Below are 23,604 nucleotides of genomic sequence, written 5' to 3' on the forward strand. Positions count from 1 at the left end.
GTGTCTCCTGAAGAAGGCCGTGAAATTTTGCGTGAGATCCACAAAGGAGATTGTGGTCACCACGCCAGTTCAAAGTCTCTGGTGGCTAAAGCATTTCGCCATGGCTTCTATTGGTTGACTACTCATGCTGATGCGGAGGATCTGGTCAGATGATGTGATGGTTGCCAAAGGTTTTCAAGACGTGCTCATGTACCGGCTCAAGAATTGAGAATGATTCCAATTACTTGGCCGTTTGCGACTTGGGGTCTGGATATGGTTGGGCCTTTCAAAAGGTCCAAAGATAAGAGGACCCACCTCCTGGTGGCGGTTGATAAGTTTACAAAGTGGGTGGAGACAGAACCTGTTAGCAAGTGTGATGCGGCCACGGCGGTTCAGTTCATCAAAAAGGTGATTTTCCGGTTTGGTTTTCCGCACAGTATTATCACAGATAATGGTACCAATTTGTCCAAAGGTGCTATGAACGAGTTCTGCGAACGGGAGCACATCCGGCTTGACGTTTCATCAGTGGCACATCCACAGTCCAATGGTCAAGCAGAAAGAGCTAATCAAGAGATCTTGAGAGGCATCAAGCCCCGGCTCATGGTTCCTTTGCAGAGAACGCCGGGTTGTTGGGTAGAAGAATTACCATCTGTGTTATGGAGCATCAATACAACACCCAACAGATCAACATGATACACGCATTCTTCATGGTTTATGGAGCGGAGACGGTTCTCCCCAGTGATATCCGTCATGATTCACCTCGTGTAGCGGCTTATGTTGAAGCGGACAACAAGACAGCACGGCAAGATGCTTTAGACCGGTTGGATGAAGAGCGGGACATCGCAGCCGCCCGATCGGCGATTTACCAGCAGGATCTTCGTCGTTATCACAGTCGCCGGGTCAAAACTAGAACTTTTCAGGAGGGAGATTTGATGCTTCGGCTCATCCAAGATCAGACTGATATGCATAAGTTATCCCCACCTTGGGAGGGGCCTTTCGTGGTCAGCAAGAATCTGCACAACGGGTCATACTATCTGATCGATATTCGAGAACATAAGGACTCACGTACATCAGAGGAGGAGACCAACAGGCCGTGGAACATAGCTCATCTTCGGCCTTATTATACCTGAGCCATTGGTTCTACTTATGTACATATTACAATGATGTAAATATTAACTATAATAAACCGGAACCTTAGCTAAAGCGGGGTATCTGTTCTTTTGCATCATGTGTGGTTACACGGAGTTGTTCTAAAGTGGCTTCCGGTTTACCCCTTGAGTTCGCTTTGCTAAAAGCATCGTATTATATCACTTGGAGGATTGGTCGTGTCCGAACCAATACCATGCCTCTTGATAGGCGAGAGCCACCAGATCACTTGGGGACTTGGTCATGTCTGAACCAGTCATGCCTCTTGATCGGCCTAAGGCCACATAATCACTTGGGGGCTTGGTCGAACCCGAACCATGACCATGCCATTTGGTCGGCATAAATGCCACGGTTTCATTTGGGTACCTGGCTGACTAGAACCATAGTTACACCTAACGGGAGCTTGGTCGTGTTTGGCCATGGTAACGCCATTTGATCAGCTTAAATAAACCTTTTTTGGCAAATGGTTTTGTCATTGCTTTTGCTTCGCACTTTTCTTTGAAGTTTTTTTTTTGCTTTTTTTTGCGTTTTTTAAACCGACAAAGTTTTTTAACCAATCAATTGATGGAACACAGTTCACGTCAATCCGGAGACAATTTGCCCGGTTTGATCCTTGTTGTTAACATCCTCTTATGGAGTAGCACGGTGTTTATTATAACCCGGCACGGTTTACATGGTAAACCAACGTCATATATATATATATATATATATATATATATATATATATAGGAGCTGTTATCTCCTCCAACAGTGTGGGTTTGCAAAACTCCGCTTCAAGATTGGCCAAGCCAACTTCACACTCAACGATGTCAGAAGGTGTTTTGGAAAGTTCATTACCACAGGAAGAACAAATTATGCACGAAGGCATATCAACATCAAAGGTATCAGCTAGCCTATTACAAGGCAACATGGTGCCCATAATAATATAATTGTTTTTCACAAAGGAGAGGTAGTTTTAAAACCGGCTTCCGGTTCAAGCTTGGTCACCAGCCTGGCCTGATGGTTGTGGGTCATCCTACGCCGCTTCAGCCTCCGTTTCTCTACTCAGTGGCTGGAAATCCACAGTTGTCCAGTTGATTCCCATTAATGCTTGAAAAACAGCTTCATCATGGATCAGCAATGACGGGTCAATATCGGGAGCGTAAGTACGCTTACGGATTGGAGGGATCAGATTTTCCGATTCATGGATAGGTGCAGCTATTCGCTTGTTCTGACTGTCATATTGTGCTTGATAATGAGACAAGTCTGCTTCTTCAGCCAACTGACAAGCTAGCGGGCGTACCTCCCGGCTTATTGCTCGCAGATCTGGTTCACCAAATTCTGACCCGTCTTCCTTCAAGCTGGGATAGCCCTGAACCGCCTCAATAGGATCAAAATCCGGCACCCAGGCTTTTGCCCGGATTAAGGCATTGATTGCACTGGTTCGAGCAGCAGATTTCTTCAGCTCTTTAACCCGGGAAGGAAGCACTAACAGTTTCATCAGTGTAACTTGAATCAAAGTGGGCGCCGGTTTGTTATGAGATGCGGTACAGATGATCTGCTGGGCACCAGTATACAATTGTTCAACCAATGTATAGGCGGCTTTCAATTTCTTCCGCACATCTGACCCCAAGTGACCAATGCGTGTCCCTGAAATACCATAAAGGGTTAATAAACCGGCGACTCTGTAAGAAGGCAGAGCCAATTCAGAAGGCAAGCTGGCTTACCAAAGATAGCAGTGGTCATGGCATGCACGTGCTGCTTTATGCTGGTCAGTTCATTCGCCACTGGTTTTAGTGCAGCATCGGCATCCTCTGCTCGTTTGATCAAAGCGGACTTTTTAGTGGCCCAATCCGCCTGTTTCTTTTTGAAGTTCTCCTTAAGTTGTTCCATGGCGCTTAAAGCGCTGGCCAATTCCTCTTTTGCTTTGGAGGTTTCAGCCTGTTGGGTTTTCAGGTTTTCTTGGAGATCGGTGACTTGGTTTTCTTTCGTCTTCAGCTCCGCCTGCATGCATACAGATATATGCTTCAACAAATCGATATAAGGATTCAAGTACCAACCACATAACAAGTTATGCACTTAGCACTTGGGGGCTAATGCATATTCGATCTTCATCTTTCAATTGTTTACAAAGTCCCAAGATCAATACAAGTATTCAACTTGGCACTTGGGGGATAATGGCTATTTGCTCATATATATTCTGATGCGGCAGTTTCAATTACTTAAAGTACCGGTTTAACTACGCTAACTTGAACCTGCCCTTGGGGGCTACATCAGCGAATTTCAAAGCATCAAGATTTATAAAGTCCCGGTTTGAAAGAATATTGCAAACCGGCCCTTGGGGGCTAGGAGAGTCAGCAAGAATGGAAGCATACAAGCAGGAAGGAGCATATGGAAGTTACCTCATATTTATCTTTCATCATATTAACCAGACCGGCTTCATAGTCGCGACTGGTATACAGCCGGTTCAGATAGCCGGAATGGATATCTTGGGCGTTCAGAGCAGCATAAGTCGTCAGATCAGTGTTCCACTTTCCTTTGCCAAAGGCAGCAACTTCCTCCTTGGCAGAATGTTTGGATAAAGCGACATGATTGCTTGGCTCAGTATGGCCAGTGCTAGTAATGACAACCTCATCATCGTTGATACCGCCGGGTTGCACTGGAGCTGTTGGCTTGTCAGTAGGTTTTGCTGGACCGGTGGAGCTTTCAATCCGGATGGAACATGTGGGCTGATTGACAGGACCTGAGGTATCAGTAGGTCTCTCTTCAGCAATAGGATCATCATCCTGCTGCGGTGGATCGTTGGGAATATCCTCAGGAATAGCTGCTTCAACATTGGGTGTCTTGCCTGCTTCAAGAATGACATCTTCTTCGGGCGCTTTATCCAAACGGGCCTTCTTGCTTGGCCTAGGTTTGGCCCTGAGAATAATAATAAAATCAAATACGGCATATGTTCTAAGGCGATGTACTGCAAACATCACAAGAAGTATAGCTTACCCAAGCACCATTTTAAGCGGTGGGAGCTGAGTAGCCGATGACTCGACAGAAGAGGAGTGGGAAGTAACCTGGTAATCGGAGTCAGACGGATTAAGAGGTTGACGAAAGCAGCCCGCTTTAGGACAAGCACTAACAAGCAAATTAGAGACCTCTGAATGGCGTTTCCAAACCGGACTATTCGGTAAACCGGCGGAGGTAACTACCTAGCCGCTGTGCCGGGTTGTGCGACGAGCTTCGTGTTGTTGGGTCTTCATAAGAAATTTAGGATCCAAATAAGCAAGAGGATGAGAAAATTTAACTTTCCGGTTTGCCTGGCGGATTTTTTGTAAAGGCAAAGTTTCTGAATCGGAAGAGAGAATAATTACCTCTGCAACATCCGCGTGGCTGGCTTCAGCATCATCCTGACAAATATCATCATTAATAAGACGCATGAAAAATAAACCAAGTGAGTCAAGCTCTACCTCAAAGTCCGGATTATCCACATCATCATTAGGGGCCGGATTAGAAGATGCAGTGGTTCTTTTCCTGTGGGCAGTCTTCTTCACAACTTTAGTCTTTTGCCGAGTTGCTCTTTCCGGTTTGTCTGTTTTTTCTGGTTTCTCCTGTGACAGTTTTTTGCTCCAAAACGGATCATTGCCCTGATTACGCATACACTGATATTAAACAATGACCAGACATATCAATAACAGATTCAGCAAAGAGAAAAATTAAAGTCTTACAGCTGGCGGTTTATTGGTGGCGCAGAAGGGAAGCAGGACGGTTCTAGCGCAGACGTGTTCCGGTTCATTGAGCATCTTATTCACAGCCTCTGTGATTTCTTCATCGGAGAGCTGGATTTTTGAATGTCGCAGTGGGTCATCCACAGTGTCAGTATACTCGCACATCAAACCGGAGCGCTGACTAAGGGGTAGTATGCTCCATGATATCCAACAGCGAGCGAGATCAACCCCTGTTAAACCGTTGGCCATAAAGGCTCTGAGCTTTGACAGTTGGGGAGCATATTTGCTTCTCTCCTGGGCAGTCAATCTCTGAGGAAAAGGGTGTGTATTGCTGAGCCGCTCCGGACGAAAGCCAGGCAAGGGATTCTCACCAGCAGGGGAGGTGTCTTTGCAGTAGAACCATGTCTGATTCCACTCCTTGGGGTGACTGTGCAGCTTGGCGTGAGGGTATGTGACCTCTTTCCTTTTCTGAATCGCCACGCCACCCAACTCCGTATTAGAGCCATCAGTAAACTCGGTACGGCGGTTTAGATGGAAAAGGTCTCTGAACAATTCCACTGTGGGCTCCTCTTGAAAGAACACCTCACAGAGCACTTGGAAGTGACACATATTTGTAACAGAGTTGGGGCCAGTGTCTTGCGGATGGAGTTGGAAATCGGCTAAGACATCCCGGTAAAATTTAGAACCGGGCGGTTTAAAGCCCCGGGCTAAGTGATCTACGAAAACAACAACCTCTCCTTCTCGAGGTGTGGGAGGGAATTCTTTGCCAGGAGCCCTCCAATGGATGGTATCTTTGCTGCCTAAAGCGCCAATCAGGACTAAATCGTCCAGTTGATCCTCTGTGACGTGAGAAGGAACCCAATTGCACTCATATACTTTCTTGGCCATGATGGAATCTACAAGGTAGAAGATCCCGGTTCAAAAATGCATTTGATCAAGGTACGTTGGTATATGCACTGGTAAACCGGAGACAGAACTATCTGAACTAGAGTTTCATGAAGCAACCAACATCTGGCGGTTCAACAAGGGGACTAATGGCATATACCGGTTTGGAAAATTTTCTATAAGGTTAAACCGCCTGATCTAAGCATTAAAAAGCTGAGATTGCGGATGGACAGGTACGCAGAAACATGTTTCACAAGATTTCTTTACAACATTGGATCTGAAGCAAGTTCAGAAAAAAGATAAATACTTAGAGGTTCAAAGGAGCAGTACCGAACCAATGAGCAAAACATTCATATAGATCTATGGTTTGAGATGCATAAGTGAAGGCGAAGGTCAAACAACTATCATTGCACAGAGTAAAGACTTGCGGATTCATCCAAAGATCTATCGTATGAGCAAGAGGCAGACGATGAACACTAAAGAACTACGAAACCCTAGGCCAGATCTGCGGGGGAAAGGATAGAAGATTTACGGGAGCTGAGGAAGATGCGGAAGGTTGCCGCGGTGTTCTGGTGCGCTCAGGTTGATGCAGCGGCCAAGGATGAGGCAGAGGTCAACGGCGGCGGCGGAGCTCCGAGGCTGGCAACGCGAGGAAGACGAAGAAGGCACGGAAGGAGAAAAGAAATGACCCTTCTGTCCTATTTATAAGGCGAAAGAACATGAGTCAGGCGCGACAATCAAGGGGCCACAAAACGGAGCTGTCGCCTCGATTTTCGCCGATCTATTAAACAAAGAAACATAATGGATAGCTTCGTTATGACAGGTGACGTCACTCCGGCTTACAGCAATCAGAGAAGATGACATCATGGCGGTTTACCAATTTATAAGAAGATGTTGAAGGTGAAGCTTTTATTAAAGGATTGACATGAACCCGTTCAAATCAATCTGGGGCCTAATGTTGGGGATAATACTACTGGGCGTAAACCGGCCTATCTGGGCCGGGTTAACTTCGTCAGTAGTGAAGTATGTTAAAGCCTAAGAAGACAGAGGAGGGCTCAAGGCCCATGGTCGGTTCAAGGCCTGTAGCCGTAAATCGGCGTTAGTAGTTAACCTATATTGTAAGTTAGGAATAAGTAGAGACCAAACCGGACACATCTATGAGCCGGTATTGGGACTCCGTAAGCCGACGGGAGTCACCCGTGTATATAAGGGGACGACCCGGCGGCGGCTCAAGGACAACAGACAACAACTCGAGACATAGGCGAAGCTTGTTTGCTCCCTAGTCATCGAAAACCCAATCAATTCCATAACAACTAGACGTAGGCTTTTACCTTCATCGAAGGGGCCGAACTAATATAAACTCTCTTGCGTGCTTGTGTCCGCTTTAACCCCTTCAAGCTAACCCATCATGATGGCTCCACGACTAAGTCCTTTCTCTAGGACATCTGTCGTGACAAAACCACGACACCTACGCAACCGTATCATCTGATGCGCTACTTCTTTTGGAATATTAGAGGTTGCGGGCACTCGGGTCGTCGCACGCAACTTAGGGAGTATATCGCGCGCGAGAGGATTGACGTTGTGGCTCTTCAAGAAACGATCAAAGCGGATTTTACGTATCGCGATCTTGCAGCCTATGATCCTCTCCGCCGCTTCATGTGGGGCTGGGTCCCTTCCGCTGGCCATTCAGGCGGTCTTCTTCTGGGTTGTAATTCTGACGTATGTGATGTTGTAACCTGGGATGTGGGTGCGTTCTTCATTTCAGTCACCATTAAACATAGAGTCTCTCTCGCCTCCTGGGCGATCGTTTGTGTTTACAGGCCGGCCGATCACTCTCGCGCGGCCGATTTCCTAGGTGAAATCCAAGTCTTGGTCGGGGCCAAGCAAGCCTCTAACATCCCCATTGTCCTTGGGGGCGATTTTAACCTTATCCGATCGGACGCGGACAAAAATAACCGCAACATTGACTGGCCTAGGGTTTCCCTTTTTAACAATGCCATTGCAGCTTGCGCTCTTCGGGAAATTGCTAGGACAGGGGATAGATACACGTGGACTAACAAACAACTCAACCCGGTTCGGAGCGTCCTGGACCGTGTTTTCATTATGTCTGATTGGGAGATGCTTTTTCCCATGTGCACGCTGGTTGCTGAAACACACATTGGTTCTGATCATGTCCCATTGATCCTGGCCTCTGGGGAGGATAGGATCAAGCATAGTCCACGCTTCTACTTCAAAACAGGGTGGCTCGAGGTAGAGGGGTTCATTCCTATGCTCCTTGCGTGTTGGGAACAATCTAGGGCTGCGGCTGGGCGCTCCAGAGGTCCCCTGGAAATTTGGGTGAATGCTGCCAGGACCCTGCGTGGTTTCCTCCGAGGGTGGGGGGCAAACCATGATAGTGACGCTAAACGAGCTAGGGAAGCTCTTATCGAGGAAATCAAGGCACTTGACGCCCAGGCCGACTCTCGTTCCTTCTCGGAAGCAGAGTGGGCTAACCGTTACGCCCTTGAAAACCAAGTGCTTGCCATCCTCAGGGAAGAGGAGGAATATTGGCGCCGGAGGGGTGGCGTCAAGTGGATTACCAAGGGGGATGCTAACACGGGCTATTTCCATGCCTTCGCCAACGGCCGCAAGAGGAAATGTTCGATTCTGAGATTGCAATCGGACCAGGGGCTACTAGTCAGTCAAGCCAAAATCTCGCGGCACATCTACGACTTCTTCCTTAACCTGTTGGGAACAGCGGAAGAAAAGCCCCTGCGTCTCCGTGCAGACTTCTGGGGGGAAGAATCTCGTGTGTCGCAAGCCGAGAACGATGGCCTGGCCCTATCCTTCTCCACGAGGGAGATCGATGAGGCGCTTGGCTCGATGAAGACCGATACCGCGCCAAGGCCGGATGGCTGGCCGGTGTCTTTCTTCCGGCGGTTTTGGCCGGCGCTCAAGGACATTTTCTATGATATTATCAATGGGTTTGCGCTAGGCACAGTAGACATATCGCGCCTCAACTTCGGTGTCATTAGCCTCATCCCTAAAGTCAAGGGGGCGGACTCGATCAAGCAATACCGCCCCATCACCCTTATTAACGTGCCTTTCAAATTATGCTCCAAAGCTTACACTACGAGACTTGCCCCGGTTGCACAACGTGTGATCGACCATAGCCAGTCGGGTTTCCTCAAAGGCCGTAACATCCTAGAAGGTCTGGTAGTTTTGCAAAAGATCGTTCACGAGCTTAAGCGCACGCGTCAGCCGGCTGTGCTCTTCAAGCTCAATTTCGAGAAAGCGTACGACCGAGTGAACTGGGAGTTCATTCGCGAGGTGCTGACTCGGAAGGGATTCGAGTCGGGTTTCATTCATCGCATTATGCAACTTGTCTCGGGGGGACAGACTGCGATTGCAATCAACAGAGAAGTGGGGAACTTCTTTCGCAACAAACGAGGTCTCAGACAAGGAGATCCCTCCTCGCCATTGATTTTCAACTTTGTTGCCGATGCTCTCTCGGCCATGGTGAACAAGGCCAAGAACGCAGGCCATATTCGAGGTGTGGAGCCTCACCTTTGCCCTGGAGGGATCACCCACTTACAATATGCGGACAACACTCTGCTGCTCTTCGAGCCCGATGATCATAGCATAGCCTCGATTAAGCTCATCCTCCTCGCTTTCGAGATCATCTCCGGCTTGAAGATTAATTTTCTGAAGAGCGAGGTGATGGCCACTGGCATGGACAATCCCAGCGCCTCCCGCATTGCTAACCTACTTAACTGCAAACTAGGGAGTTTCCCAATTAAGTACCTAGGCCTTCCCATTTCGGACAAACACATTTCGACTCTCGAATGGGAACCACTATACGGCAAGGTGGCGAACCGGGCCAGCCCCTGGCGGGGCAGATTCCTTTTTCCGCGGCTAGGCTGATCCTGACGAACTCTAGTCTGTCCTCCCTGCCCTTGTTTACCATGGGCATGTTCCTGCTGGCTGATGGAGTTCACGCCAAGGTTGACACCCCTAGATCTAAGTTCTTTTGGGAAGGGACTGGGACAAAAAAGAAATACCACCTGATCAAGTGGGCGGCGCTTTGCCACCCCAAGAAATTCGGTAGCCTTGGGATCCTCAACTCCATACTCATGAATGTAGCTCTCCTTGTCAAGTGGATATGGAAACTCTCCCAGAATGAACAAGGGCTTTGGGCTGATATTCTTCGAGCCAAATACTTCCCCGATGGGAACTTTCTCACCTCCAAGGCGAAGGGATCGCCTTTCTGGAATGGGATTCAGGCGGTTAAGCCGGCCTTCACGCTTGGGGCCAAGTTCTGCGTTAAGAATGGGAACTCCATGAGATTCTGGCTCGACCATTGGCTTGGGGCGGAACCTTTATGGCGAAGCCACTTTGACATCTACCAACTAGCTATGGATGTTGAAATCCTGGTGGCCGACGCGCTTAGAACTAACCCTCCTGCCATAGCTTTCAAAAGACCACTCCTCGCCCATGAACGGTCAAGTTGGGATGGGCTCCTAACTGCCTTGCAGGGTGTCTCTCTCTGCCCTGAGGCTGACACGGTCTCCTGGTCCCTCTCAAGATCCGGCAAGTTCACGGTCCAATCGCTTTACAACAAGCTGACTGAGGGACCGACCCTTGACATAGCTAGGGGGCTATGGAAAGCGTCTATTCCTCTAAAGATCAAAGTGTTTCTTTGCCAATTATTCCGTGACCGCCTACCTTCGTCTAACAACATTGCCATTAGACACGGCCCTTCGGATGGGTCTTGTGCACTATGTGGAGCGCATGAAGATGCGAATCACATCTTCTTTCAATGTCACCTAGCACGGTTTGCTTGGAGTGCCGTCCGTGAGGCTTTTGCGCAAAACTGGAATCCCCAAACGGCTTCGGACCTACGTGGGATACTTCTCGCTCATAGAGGTAGCTTCGGGCGCGTGCTGTGGCGATGCGTAGGGGCGCTATGCTGGTCGCTGTGGACCACCCGTAATAAGATGACTATCGAACACAAGGTCCCTGCTCACCCTGCTGATATTATTTTCAAATGCCACTTGTTTCTTCGGACATGGACACCGTTGGGGAAACGGCGTGATGCAGACCGGATGATGGAGGCCATGGAGCGGATTCGCATGATTCAGATTGAAGCCGGACACTAATCCCCGCTCGTGGCGCTTTTTGGACTGGCTACCTCGTTCCTTTAGTTGCTATCTTTTCTATCAGGCTGAGGCCGGTTGCATGTTCCGTACTATGGGCTTCGATCCCTTTTAATTTCTGTTGAACTCTCTGTTTTTTTTCCCTGTTGGATGCTGCCTGTGGTGGGTTTTATTAATTTAAAGCCGGACGCATCGTGCATCTCCGTTCTAAAAAAACAAAAAAACTTAGTAGACACTTGCAGGCGAGAAGAAGTTGCTGTGCCCTCCAGCGTGAAGATTGGCCGCGGCATTGCACCTCTTCTCCTTCTCGAGCGCCTCTTCGGCCTTCCACGCTGCTTCAAATGGATCATGGAAGATGATCGGCGGCGGCGGCTTGTAAGTCCCCACGTCTTGGGCAATGGATGACTTGTCGTTCGTCGACTCTTCTGCTTCTTCATCGAGGAAGGTCCTAAGGAACTCCAGCTCGTCAGCTTCGAGCGGGACGATTTCTTCTGCAGCATCAGCGAAAAGCCCCTCTGGTTCCAAGTAGAAGTTCTGTTCGATGCTGTTAGTAGCTCCGACCGGGAGATTTTCCTCCGCTTGTGACCCGAGAAGCTCATCGATTGTGCAACAGAACCGGGCCATGTCGTCGTCAGCTTCAGGTACGGATTCATCCGGCAAGAAAACCGGTGCTGCAGCGGTGAACGACGATGTGGCAGGTGCCGGGTGAGGCTCGGCGGCGGCAGCGGTCGCTGGCCTCTTCTGCGCGTGCGTGCTCTGGGTCACGGCCTCCGGTTGCGGTTGTTGAAGCTTGTACGCCTCCGATTCCTGTCGGGCCGCGTCAGGGGCATGCTGAGCCAAGTGCATCTTGCAGAAGACCTTCACCCCGTCGCTGACGGTGGCCTCCGGCAGCAGGCACCGGTACTCCTCCATGACCCAGCCGGTGGACTTGCCCTTCTTCTTGAAGGACAGGTTCTTGACCTCGCCGACCTTGACTCCCGCGTGGCAAATCTCTTTGGTCTTCTGGATGGTCCATGTGCTGCCGCCGGCGCCGCGCACGCTCTGGAGCTTGCTCCCGTTCTTGCTCTTGCACGTGGTGAAGAAGAACCGGTCGCCGCTGCTGATGGCCTGCGGCACGGGCGCGTATCGGGCGGCCAAATCCTTGGGCTCGCAGCCGGAGATGTTGACGCGGTGGATGAGCTTGTCGACGCCGTGCAGCGTCTCGCCGGAGAGGAGGCGTGGCAGGTAGTAGGTGACGACCTCCACTTCCGTGGGGCTCAGCCGGTAGTGGTGGAAGACGTCGTCGACGTCGAGCCCCTCCATCCCGGCGGGCGGCAGCCCGATCTGCTGCTAGGGTTCTACGCTGGCTAGGAAAGGGCGGGCGACTGGGATTTGGGCGAGGTCGGAAGGTGTTGTGGGACGCGAAGGAGTTGTGTGCTGATATTTAAAGACGCTGCACTACGCGATGGAGGACGCGTCAGATTTCCCTTGTTCTGAATCCGACTATGTTCCCAGTTCAGTTTCCCGGCAGTTATCTGAAACTTGGCGTTCCCGTTTGCTTTCATTTTCTGAAAATTTGCGTCAATCCGATCTATGATAATCATTCACCGGGGTACACTATCAAAACCCCAGCTTTCCCATTCCATGATCTAAGTAAGACATGAGACTACTACACTTGTGCTTCAACGGCTGAAATTATCCCTTATCCCTTCATAAAGAATGACGTGATGGTCTTATCTTCTATATCTAAATAATTAGCCCCCACTAACTTATTCCACTTCTGAGCCCAGGCTTAGTTGTGCTCTCCTTGATGAAAAAAAAAATCAAAACAAATAATAGATAAATTCAAAAATTCCATTTTTTGTGTGTGGTAGATAATTTGATGCATGAGGTTCGCTTCAATGTTCAAATCATTTGAACATCTAAGAAACTCTCGGCAAAAAGACAAATTTGGGATATGTAAAAATGTTTACTGTTCACACACTGTTCTGATCTGATTTGTCTTTTTTTTTTGCTGAGAGCCGCTCAGATGTCCAAATGATCTAAAAATTAGAGCGAATCTCACGCATCAAATTATCTACCACACAATTTTTTCTGGATTTTTTTTAAAATTTCTAATATTTATTTTTATTTTTTTCTGGCCGGGTGCAAATGAGTGTGGGCACCGAAACGCCACACTCCTAACCGGTAATCCACTTCTGAGCTCAGGCTCGGCTGCACCCGCCCTGACGAAAAAATCAAAACAAATTCAAAAAATTCCATTTTTTGTGTGGTAGATAATTTGATGCATGAGGTTTGCTTCAATTTTCAAATCATTTGAACATCTGAGAAGCTCTCGGCAAAAAGGAAAAATTTGGGGTCTATAAAAATGTTTACTGTTCATGCACTGTTCTAACCCGATTTGTCTTTTTTCCTAAGAGCTGCTTAGATGTTCAAATGATCTAAAAATTAGAGCGAACCTCATGCATCAAATTATCTACCACAAAATAAAAATGAAAGTTCTTGATTTTTTTAGTATTTGTTTTGATTTCTTTTTACCAGGTGCAAATCCACTTCTGAGCACAGGCTCACTAACTATCTAAATAGTTAGCCCCCACTAACTATTGCTCTCAACATGCAAGCATGCCACATCATCACATTCATGCATGAGAAAAGGCATACCCTCACTACCATACCTCTCTCAACATGCAAGCATGCCACTTCAACATGACATGCATGAAACAAAGAGCCATCTCAGCATGCAAACATACATGAGAATTTTAATTTCATTATACAAATATAATAAAAAATATTACAACTATATAGTGATCAAATATAATAATAAGTTATAGCTTTTTATATTATTTCAAATATTTATGTTTCATACAACGAATCACATTGAAATATATTGCAAAATACCCCAGAACACTGTGTTGGGTATCATCTAGTTTATAAAAGACGCCGCACGTCCGTCCGCGGTGATACGCCCGCCGTGTATGTACGAATACGCGCACCCAACCCGCCGTATGCACGTCGGGTGATACGTCTCCAACGTATCTATAATTTTTTATTGTTCCATGCTACTATATTATCTATCTTGGATGTTTTATATGCATTTATGTGCTATTTTATATGATTTTTGGGTCTAACCTATTAACCTAGAGCCCACTGCCAGTTTCTGTTTTTTCCGAATTTCGCAGAAAAGGAATATCAAACGGAGTCCAATTGACCTGAAAATTTACGGAGATTATTTTTGGAAAATATAAAAAATACTGGAACGAAAAGATACCGGAGAAGTGTCTCGAGGCCACCACAAGGGTTGTCGTGATGGGCGCACGTCAGATGCCAAGGGATGACTAAAGAGAGGAGGAGGCTCGAGGGCACTGGTGGGCTCTAGAGGCGAGGTCGGCATGAACGAGCGTAGGACGCAAGACATACCCAGGTTCAGGGCTCTCCGGAAAGATAACACCCCTAGTCCTGGCAAGTGTGCTTTATACGTAACAGTACAGAGTTGCTCCTATAGCTGTATGGGAGAAGAGAGGGAAGGCAAGCCAAGGCTTAGGCTGTTCCCTCTCCTGAGGTGTGGCTAGTATGGTGGATCTGATGCGTGCTCTTGTTCTCGTCGTGCCCGTATGCATGAGGGCTCTAGGGGTTTTTTATAGGGCAACCCCCCAGGGGCACAATGGTAATATTACAAGGTCGTGGGGCCGGGTTGTCATCGTCCGAGAAGCCGGTGCTGGGACCTGTCGGGTGTCAGGGCTCGCCGGGTTCGGGCCCCATAGGCCTAGGGGCACTGTTTGCCATCTTGTCGATCGTCAGGGAGTGGCCGGGTTGAGTCTGCTACAGTGGCGCTCCGTCAGGTCACCGCTTGCTGACATCAGTAGTGACGACGGGTGTACTGTAGCCACGCCAGCCCTGGTCAGCGGGTAGGTGGTGCACTGTTGACACGCCCCGGCTGACTAGAGGCATGGGGGGCACTGTTGCCTTGTTCATCCTTGAATGAAGACTCGTCCCATCGTACGGCCGGGATGGGACAGGAGCTGACCTGCGGCCGGGTTGAGGAACACGCCAAAGGGGGAGCTGGATTGTTGGAGAAGTCTTGGCGTGCCTAGTTCGGCCGTCTTGTGCTAGCTGTTGGGGTCGGGTCGAGGAGTTCGGCCGTGTCGAGGGGCTTTGCCGGGTGGAGCAACCCGGCCAAGCGCGAGCCGGCTTGAGGGGCGTTGCTGGCCCCGTTGTTTTGAAAAGGATCCGGATTCCGTTGCCTGCCTGGGGTTCATCCCCCCGATAGTAGTCCCCGAAGCAGTGAAGGTCCGCCGTCTTCGGGTGGGAGGGCCTTTGCAGTCCCCCCCTGAGGAGGCGAATTTTGTGACCGTCGGGTCCGGCAACACCCACTGTGTGCCGGCTTCCAAAGCCGAATCGCGGCATCCTGGCTGGGGCGGGAAACCGAAGAGCCCGTCGAATCTTGAGGCAATCTTTTGGGCTTCACGCGGGCGCCACGTGGCGCCTGGAAGCCGGAGGGGCCTGACAGGCCACACGAGCGACAGGATAGGGCTACGCACTGGGGCCTGCCGCCGCGTGCCCTCAGCCCACGCGCGTGGATTTATTGTGGTGTCCGCAAGTCGGTTGCCATTCTCGAGGCAGTTATTGCGTGCGTACGTGCGCACTTATTGCGGGGAAGTGGGAGGGGCGAGCGCAAACAATCCCACTTCCCCATGTTTTGAATCGTGGCTTATAAATCAGGGGGAGGGGAGCGGTGAAAATCATTCTCGCTTGCGCTCCCCTGCCTCTTCATTCTCTCTCTGCTCCTTGCGGCCGCCGCGCGCTGCGATGCCCGCCGCTTCGAGCAAAGCTTCGTCACCACTCTTCTTGTCTCTTCTCCTGCTTCGTCTTGCCGATGGCACGGAAGGTGCTTCCTTCAGGCTCATGGATGGGCTCGGCCATCACCGAGGAGGACATCACGTACCTCCGCTCCACCAGGCGCTTGCCGAGGGAGACAGAGATCGCAGCATGCCTGCCGAGGGGCGAGCGGGAGACGCGGCCGGAGGGGAGGGAGCGCGTGGTGTTCTACCCGCACTTCAAGCGCGGGTTTGGCCTTCCCGCGAGCAGCTTCTTCCGCAACTTCCTGGAGTTCTTGAGGCTCCAGCCCCATCATCTTGGCGCGGGCGCCATTCTGCAGCTCTCCGGCTTCATTACCCTCTGCGAGGGGTACCTGGGGGTCGAGCCCTCAATTTATCTTTGGAGGCGCTTCTTTGCGTTGAAGCAGCATGGACCGAAGTGTTGGAAATATGCCCTAGAGGCAATAATAAATTAGTTATTATTATTATATTTCATTGTTCATGATAATCGTTTATTATCCATGCTAGAATTGTATTGATAGGAAACTTAGATACATGTGTGGATACATAGACAACACCATGTCCCTAGTAAGCCTCTAGTTGACTAGCTCGTTGATCAATAGATGGTTACAGTTTCCTGACCATGGACATTGGATGTCGTTGATAACGGGATCACATCATTAGGAGAATGATGTGATGGACAAGACCCAATCCTAAGCCTAGCACAAGATCGTGTAGTTCGTTTGCTAAAGCTTTTCTAATGTCAAGTATCATTTCCTTAGACCATGAGATTGTGCAACTCCCGGATACCGTAGGAGTGCTTTGGGTGTGCCAAACGTCACAACGTAACTGGGTGGCTATAAAGGTTCACTACAGGTATCTCCGAAAGTGTCTGTTGGGTTGGCACGAATCGAGACTGGGATTTGTCACTCCGTGCAAACGGAGAGGTATCTCTGGGCCCACTCGGTAGGACATCATCATAATGTGCACAATGTGATCAAGGAGTTGATCAACGGAACGAGTAAAGAGACTTGCCGGTAACGAGATTGAACAAGGTATCGGGATACCGACGATCGAATCTCGGGCAAGTATCGTACCGCTAGACAAAGGGAATTGAATACGGGATTGATTGAATCCTCGACATCGTGGTTCATCCGATGAGATCATCGTGGAACATGTGGGAGCCAACATGGGTATCCAGATCCCGCTGTTGGTTATTGGCCGAAGAGGTGTCTCGGTCATGTCTGCATGGTTCCCGAACCCGTAGGGTCTACACACTTAAGGTTCGATGACGCTAGGGTTATAGGGAAAGTATGTACGCGGTTACCGAATGTTGTTCGGAGTCCCGGATGAGATCCCAGACGTCACGAGGAGTTCCGGAATGGTCCGGAGGTAAAGATTAATATATAGGAAGTATGGTTTTGGCCACCGGAAGTGTTCCGGACATCATCGGTAGTGTACCGGGACCACCGGAGGGGTCCGGGGGTCCACCAGGTGGGGCCACCAGCCCCGGAGGCCTACATGGGCCAATAGTGGGAAGGGACCAGCCCCTATGTGGGCTGGGGCGCCTCCCACCAAGGCCCAAGGCGCCTCCAAGAGGGGAAGGGGGCAAACCCTAGGGCAGATGGGCCCTAAGGCCCACCTCAGGTGCGCCTCCCCCTCTCCCCCTTGTGGCCGCCACCCTAGATGGGATCTAGGGCTGCCGCCACCCCTAGGGAGGAAACCCTAGGTGGGGGCGCAGCCCTCCCTCTCCCCCTATATATAGTGGAGGCAAAGGGGCAGCCCAACACATGAAGTTCCTCCCCTGTTGGCGTAGCCCTACCCCTCTCCCTTCTCGTCTCTCGTAGTGCTTGGCAAAGTCCTGCTGGAGTCCCGCGCTCCTCCACCACCAACATGCCGCCGTGCTGCTGTTGGATGGAGTTTTACCCAACCTCTCCTTCTCCCCTTGCTGGATCAAGGCGTAGGAGACGTCACCGGGCTGTACGTGTGTTGAACGCGGAGGTGCCGTCCGTTCGGCACTAGGATCATCGGTGATTTGGATCACGACGAGTATGAATCCATCAACCCCGTTCACTTGAATGCTTCCGCTTAGCGATCTACAAGGGTATGTAGATGCACTCTCCTTCCCCTCGTTGCTAGATTACTCCATAGATTGATCTTGGTGATGCGTAGAAAATTTTAAATTTCTGCTACGATCCCCAACAGTGGCATCATGAGCTAGGTCTATGCGTAGTTTCTATGCACGAGTAGAACACAAGTTGTTGTGGGCGTCGATTTTGTCAATTCACTTGCCGTTACTAGTCTTATCTTGATTCGGCGGCATCGTGGGATGAAGCGGCCCGGACCGACCTTACACGTACTCTTACGTGAGACTGGTTCCACCGACTGACATGCACTAGTTGCATAAGGTGGCTAGCGGGTGTCTGTCTCTCCCACTTTAGTCGGATCGGATTCGATGAAAAGGGTCCTTATGAAGGGTAAATAGAAATTGGCATATCACGTTGTGGTTTTCGCGTAGGTAAGAAACATTCTTGCTAGAAACCTATAGCAGCCACGTAAAAACTTGCAACAACAATTAGAGGACGTCTAACTTGTTTTTGCAGCATATGCCTTGTGATGTGATATGGCCAAAAGGATGTGATGAATGATATATGTGATGTATGAGATTGATCATGTTCTTGTAATAGGAATCACGACTTGCATGTCGATGAGTATGACAACCGGCAGGAGCCATAAGAGTTGTCTTTATTTATTTATGACCTGCGTGTCAACATAAACGTCATGTAATTACTTTACTTTATTGCTAAAGCGTTAGCCATAGTAGTAGAAGTAATAGATGACGAGACAACTTCAAGAAGACACGATGATGGAGATCATGATGATGGAGATCATGGTGTCATGCCGGTGACAACGATGATCATGGAGCCCCGAAGATGGAGATCGAGAGGAGCAAAATGATATTGTCCATATCATGTCACTATTTGATTGCATGTGATGTTTATCATGTTTTACATCTTATTTGCTTAGAACGACGGTAGCTTAAATAAGATGATCCCTCACTAAAATTTCAAGAAAGGTGTTCCCCCTAACTGTGCACCGTTGCGAAGGTTCGTTGTTTCGAAGCACCACGTGATGATCGGGTGTGATAGATTCTAACGTTTGAATACAACGGGTGTAAGCCAGATTTACACAGCAAAAACACTTAGGTTGACTTGATGAGCCTAGCATGTACAAACATGGCCTCGGAACACGAAAGACCGAAAGCTCGAGCATGAGTCGTATAGAAGATACGATCAACATGAAGATGTTCACCGATGTTGACTAGTCCGTCTCACGTGATGATCGGACACGGCCTAGTTGACTCGGATCATGTTTCACTTAGATGACTAGAGGGATGTCTATCTGAGTGGGAGTTCATTAGATGAACTCAATTATCATGAACATAGTCTAAATTGTCTTTGCAAATATGTTGTAGATAAATAGCTCATGTTGTAGCTCCCTGTTTCAATACGTTCCTAGAGAAAGACCAAGTTGAGAGATATTGTAAGCACTGATGCGGGTTTGGTCCGTAGTCCGAGGAGTGTCCTCACTGCTACGCAGAAGGCTTACGTCTTTGATGCACCGCTCGATGTGCAAACCCCTACAACGTCGTCTGTGGATGTTGTGAACACCAGACAGACACATCTTGATGACCACTTGATAGTTTAGTGCACCATACTTTACAGCTTAGAATCGGGATTCCAATGACGTTTTGAACGCCATAGAACATATGAGATGTTCCAAGAGCTGAAATTGGGATTTCAGGCTCATGCCCGTGTTGAGAGGTGTGAGACCTCTGACAAGTTCTTTTGCCAACAAGATGGAGGAAAATAGCTCAGCTAGTGAGCATGTGCTCAGAATGTCTGGGTGCTACAATCACTTAAATCAAGTGGGAGTTAAACTTCCAGATAAGATAGTGATTGATAGACTTCTCTAGCCACTATCACTAAGCTACTAGATCTTCGTGATGAACTATGACATGCAAGGGATGGAGTTGATCCCGGAGCTGTTCACGGTGCTTAAGACCACAAAAGGTAGAAATCAAGAAGGAGCATCAAGTGTTGGTGGTTTAATAAGACCACTGGTTTCAAGAAGGGCAAGGGCTAGAAGGGAAACTTCATGGATGGCAAATCAGTTGCCGCTCCAGTGAAGGAACCCAAGGTTGAACCCAAACCCGAGACTAAGTGCTTCTATTGTAAGGGGAACGGTCACTGGTAGCGGAATTACCCCAAATGCATGGTAGATAAGAAGGCTGGCAACTTCAACAAAGTATATACGTGTTATTAATGTGTACCTCGCTAGTACTCCTGGTAGCACCTGGGTATTGGATACCGGTTCAGTTGCTATTACTGTTGACTTGAAGCAAAAGCTACGGACTAAACGGAGACTGGCTAAGGGCAAGGTGATGATGTGTGTTGTAAGTGTTTCCCAAGTTGATGAGATCACCATCGCACGCTCCATCTGCCTTCGGGATTAGTATTGAACCTAGATAAATGTTATCAGGTGTCTATGTTGAGCATGAATATGATTAGATCATGTTCATTGCAATACGGTCATTCATTTAAGTTAGAGAATAATGGTTATTCTGTTTACATGAATGATACCTTTCATGGTCATGCACCCTATGTGAATGGTTCATTGAATCTCGGTCGTGGTAATACGCATGTTCACGCCAAAAGATGTAGAGTTAATAATGATAGTACCACTTTCTCGTGGCACTGCCGCTTAGGTCATATTGGCGTAAGATGCATGAAGAAACTCCATGTCAATGGATGTTTGGAGTCACTTGATTTTGAATCACTTGACACATGCGAGCCATGCCTCATGGGCAGGATGACTAAGACCCCGTTTTCAGGTACAATGAAACGGGCAAGTGACTTGTTGGAAATCATGCATGCTGATGCGTGTGATCCAATGAGAATTGAAGCGTGCGGTGGATATCGCTATTTTCTCATCTTCACTGACGATTTGGGTAGATATAGGTATATCTACCTAATGAAGCACAAGTCTGAAACGTTTGAAAAGTTTAAGCGATTTCAGAGTGAAGTTAAGAATCATCATAACAAAGAAGATCATGTTCCTACGATCTGATCAAAAGGGGATTTTCTAAGTTATGAGTTTGGCAAATCACTTAAGACATTGTGGAATTGTTTCACAGTTGAAGCCACCTGGAACACCACAGGGTAATGGTGTGTCCGGACGTCGTAATCGAACATTATGAGATATGGTGCGATCTATGATGTCTCTTACCGATCTACCGTTTTCATTTTGGGGTTATGCGTTAGAGACAGCTGCATTCACTTTAGATAGGACACCATCTAAGTCCGTTGAGACGACATTGTATGAACATTGGTTTGGCAAGAAACCAAAGTTGTCATTTCTTAATGTTTGGTGCTGCGATGCTTAAGGCTTCAGCCAGAGAAGCTCGAACCCAAAGCGGACAAACACATCTTCATAGGATACCCAAAGGTGACAATTGGGTATACCTTCTATCTCAGATCCGAGGGAAAATTGTTTGTCGCTAAGAACGGGTCCTTTCTCGAGAAGGAGTTTCTCTTGAAAGAATTGAGTGGGAGGAAGATAGAACTTGATGAGGTTGTCGAACCTTTATTTCAACCAGAGAATGATGCAACACAAAAAGATGTTTTCTGTGGCACCTACGTCTGTTGAATAGGAAGTTAATGATAGTGATCATGAAGCTTCGGATCAAGTTGCTATCGAACCTCGTAGGTCGACAAGGATATGTACTACTCCTAAGTGGTACGGTAATCTTGTCTTAGATATCATGTTGTTAGACAACAATGAACCTACGAGCTATGGAGAAGCAATGGTGGGCCCATATTCCGACAAATGGTTAGAAGCCATGAAATCCGAGATAGGATCCATATATCAAAACAAAGTATGGACTTTGGTGGACTTGCCCGATGATCGGCAAGCCATTGAGATAAATGGATCTTTAAGAAGAAGACAGACGTGGGCGGTAATTTTACCGTCTATGAAGCTCGACTTGTGGGAAAGAGTCTTTTCACAAGTTCAAGGAGTTGACTACGATGAGAATTTCTCACCCGTAGCAATACTTAAGTCCGTCAGAATCATGTTAGCATTAGCTGTATTTTTCGATTATGAAATCTAACAGATGGATGTCAAAGTAAGTTTTCTTACCAGTTTTCGTAAGAAAAAGTTGTATGTGATACAATAAAAGGTTTTGTCGATCCTAAGGATGCTAAAAGGTATGCTGGCTCCAGCGATCCTTCTATGGACTAGAGCAAGCATCTCGGAATCGGAATATATGCTTTGATGGAGTGATCAAAGCTTTTAGGTTTATACAATGTTTGCTAGAAAGTTGTATTTACAAGAAAGTGAGTGGGAGCACTACAACATTTCTGATAAGTATATGTGGATGACATATTTTTGATCCGAAATAATGTAGAATTTCTGGAAAGCATAAATGGTTGTTTGAAGAGTATTTTTTCAAAGGAAGACCTGGATAAAGCTGCTTACATACTGGGCATCAAGATCTATAGAGATAGATCAAGATGCCTGATGATACTTTCAAAGAACGCACACCTTGACATGTTTTTGAAGGAGTTCAGAATAGATCAGTCAAAGAAGGGGTTCTTACCTGAGTTGTAAGGTGTGAAGTTGAGTAAGACTCAAAGCTTGACCACGGCAGAAGAAAGAGGAAGGACGAAGGTCATCCCCTATGCTCTTGTCATAGGCTCTATACGGTATGCCATGCTGAGTACCATACCTGATGTGTGCCTTGCCACATGTCTGGCAAGAGGGTACAAAGGTGATCTAGGACTGGATCACCAGATAGCGGTCAAAATTGTCCTTAGAGGAATAAGGAAATGTTTCTCGGTTATGCAGGTGATAAAGAGTTCGACGTAAAGAGTTACGTCAATGCAAGCTTAACACCTATCCGGATAGCTCTGAGTGGAGATACCGGATACGGATAATGGAGCAATAATTTGGAATAGCTCCAAGTGGAACGTGGTAGCAGCATCTACGATACGACATAAAGTTTTGCAAAATACATAGGGATCTGAATATGGCAAGACCCGTTGACTACAACCTCTCTCACAAACATAACATGATGAAACCCAGAACTCTTTGAGTGTTTATCACATAGTGATGTGAACTAGATCATTGAGTCTAGTAGACTCTTGGATGTTGGTCACATGGCGATGTGACCTGTGAGTGTTAATCACATGGCGATGTGAACTAGATTATTGACTCTAGTGCAAGTGGGAGACTGTTCGAAATATGCCCTAGAGGCAATAATAAATTAGTTATTATTATTATATTTCATTGTTCATGATAATCGTTTATTATCCATGCTAGAATTGTATTGATAGGAAACTCAGATACATGTGTGGATACATAGACAACACCATGTCCCTAGTAAGCCTCTAGTTGACTACCTCGTTGATCAATAGATGGTTACAGTTTCCTGACCATGGACATTGGATGTCGTTCATAACGGGATCACATTATTAGGAGAATGATGTGATGGACAAGACCCAATCCTAAGCCTAGCACAAGATCGTGTAGTTCGTTTGCTAAAGCTTTTCTAATGTCAAGTATCATTTCCTTAGACCATGAGATTGTGAAACTCCCGGATACCGTAGGAGTGCTTTGGGTGTGCCAAACATCACAACGTAACTGGGTGGCTATAAAGGTTCACTACAGGTATCTCCAAAAGTGTCTATTGGGTTGGCACGAATCGAGACTGGGATTTGTCACTCCGTGTAAACGGAGAGGTATCTCTGGGCCCACTCGGTAGGACATCATCATAATGTGCACAATGTGATCAAGGATTTGATCACGGGATGATGTGTTACAGAACGAGTAAAGAGACTTGCCGGTAACGCGATTGAACAAGGTATCGGGATACCGACGATCGAATCTCGGGCAAGTATCGTACCGCTA

The 23,604-nt window shown here is 47.9% G+C and overlaps 1 protein-coding gene across 1 annotated transcript; it reads right to left on the reverse strand.

The window, feature by feature from the left end:
• Positions 1 to 11,065: 11,065 nt before the first annotated feature.
• LOC123153231 (protein NTM1-like 9) lies at positions 11,066 to 12,225 on the reverse strand. Its single transcript, XM_044572448.1, has one exon. It carries the CDS (start codon positions 12,140 to 12,142, stop codon positions 11,066 to 11,068), a length of 1,077 nt encoding a protein of 358 aa, XP_044428383.1. The 5' UTR covers positions 12,143 to 12,225.
• Between the last annotated feature and the right edge of the window lie 11,379 nt (positions 12,226 to 23,604).

The sequence above is a fragment of the Triticum aestivum genome, chromosome 7A (genome assembly GCF_018294505.1).
Source record: "Triticum aestivum cultivar Chinese Spring chromosome 7A, IWGSC CS RefSeq v2.1, whole genome shotgun sequence".
NCBI classification, from domain to species: Eukaryota; Viridiplantae; Streptophyta; class Magnoliopsida; order Poales; family Poaceae; genus Triticum; species Triticum aestivum.

What these genes read in the sequence shown, in the direction of transcription:
- LOC123153231 (XM_044572448.1), bottom strand. Translation starts at nt 12,142, where the DNA reads ATGGAGGGGCTCGACGTCGACGACGTCTTCCACCACTACCGGCTGAGC.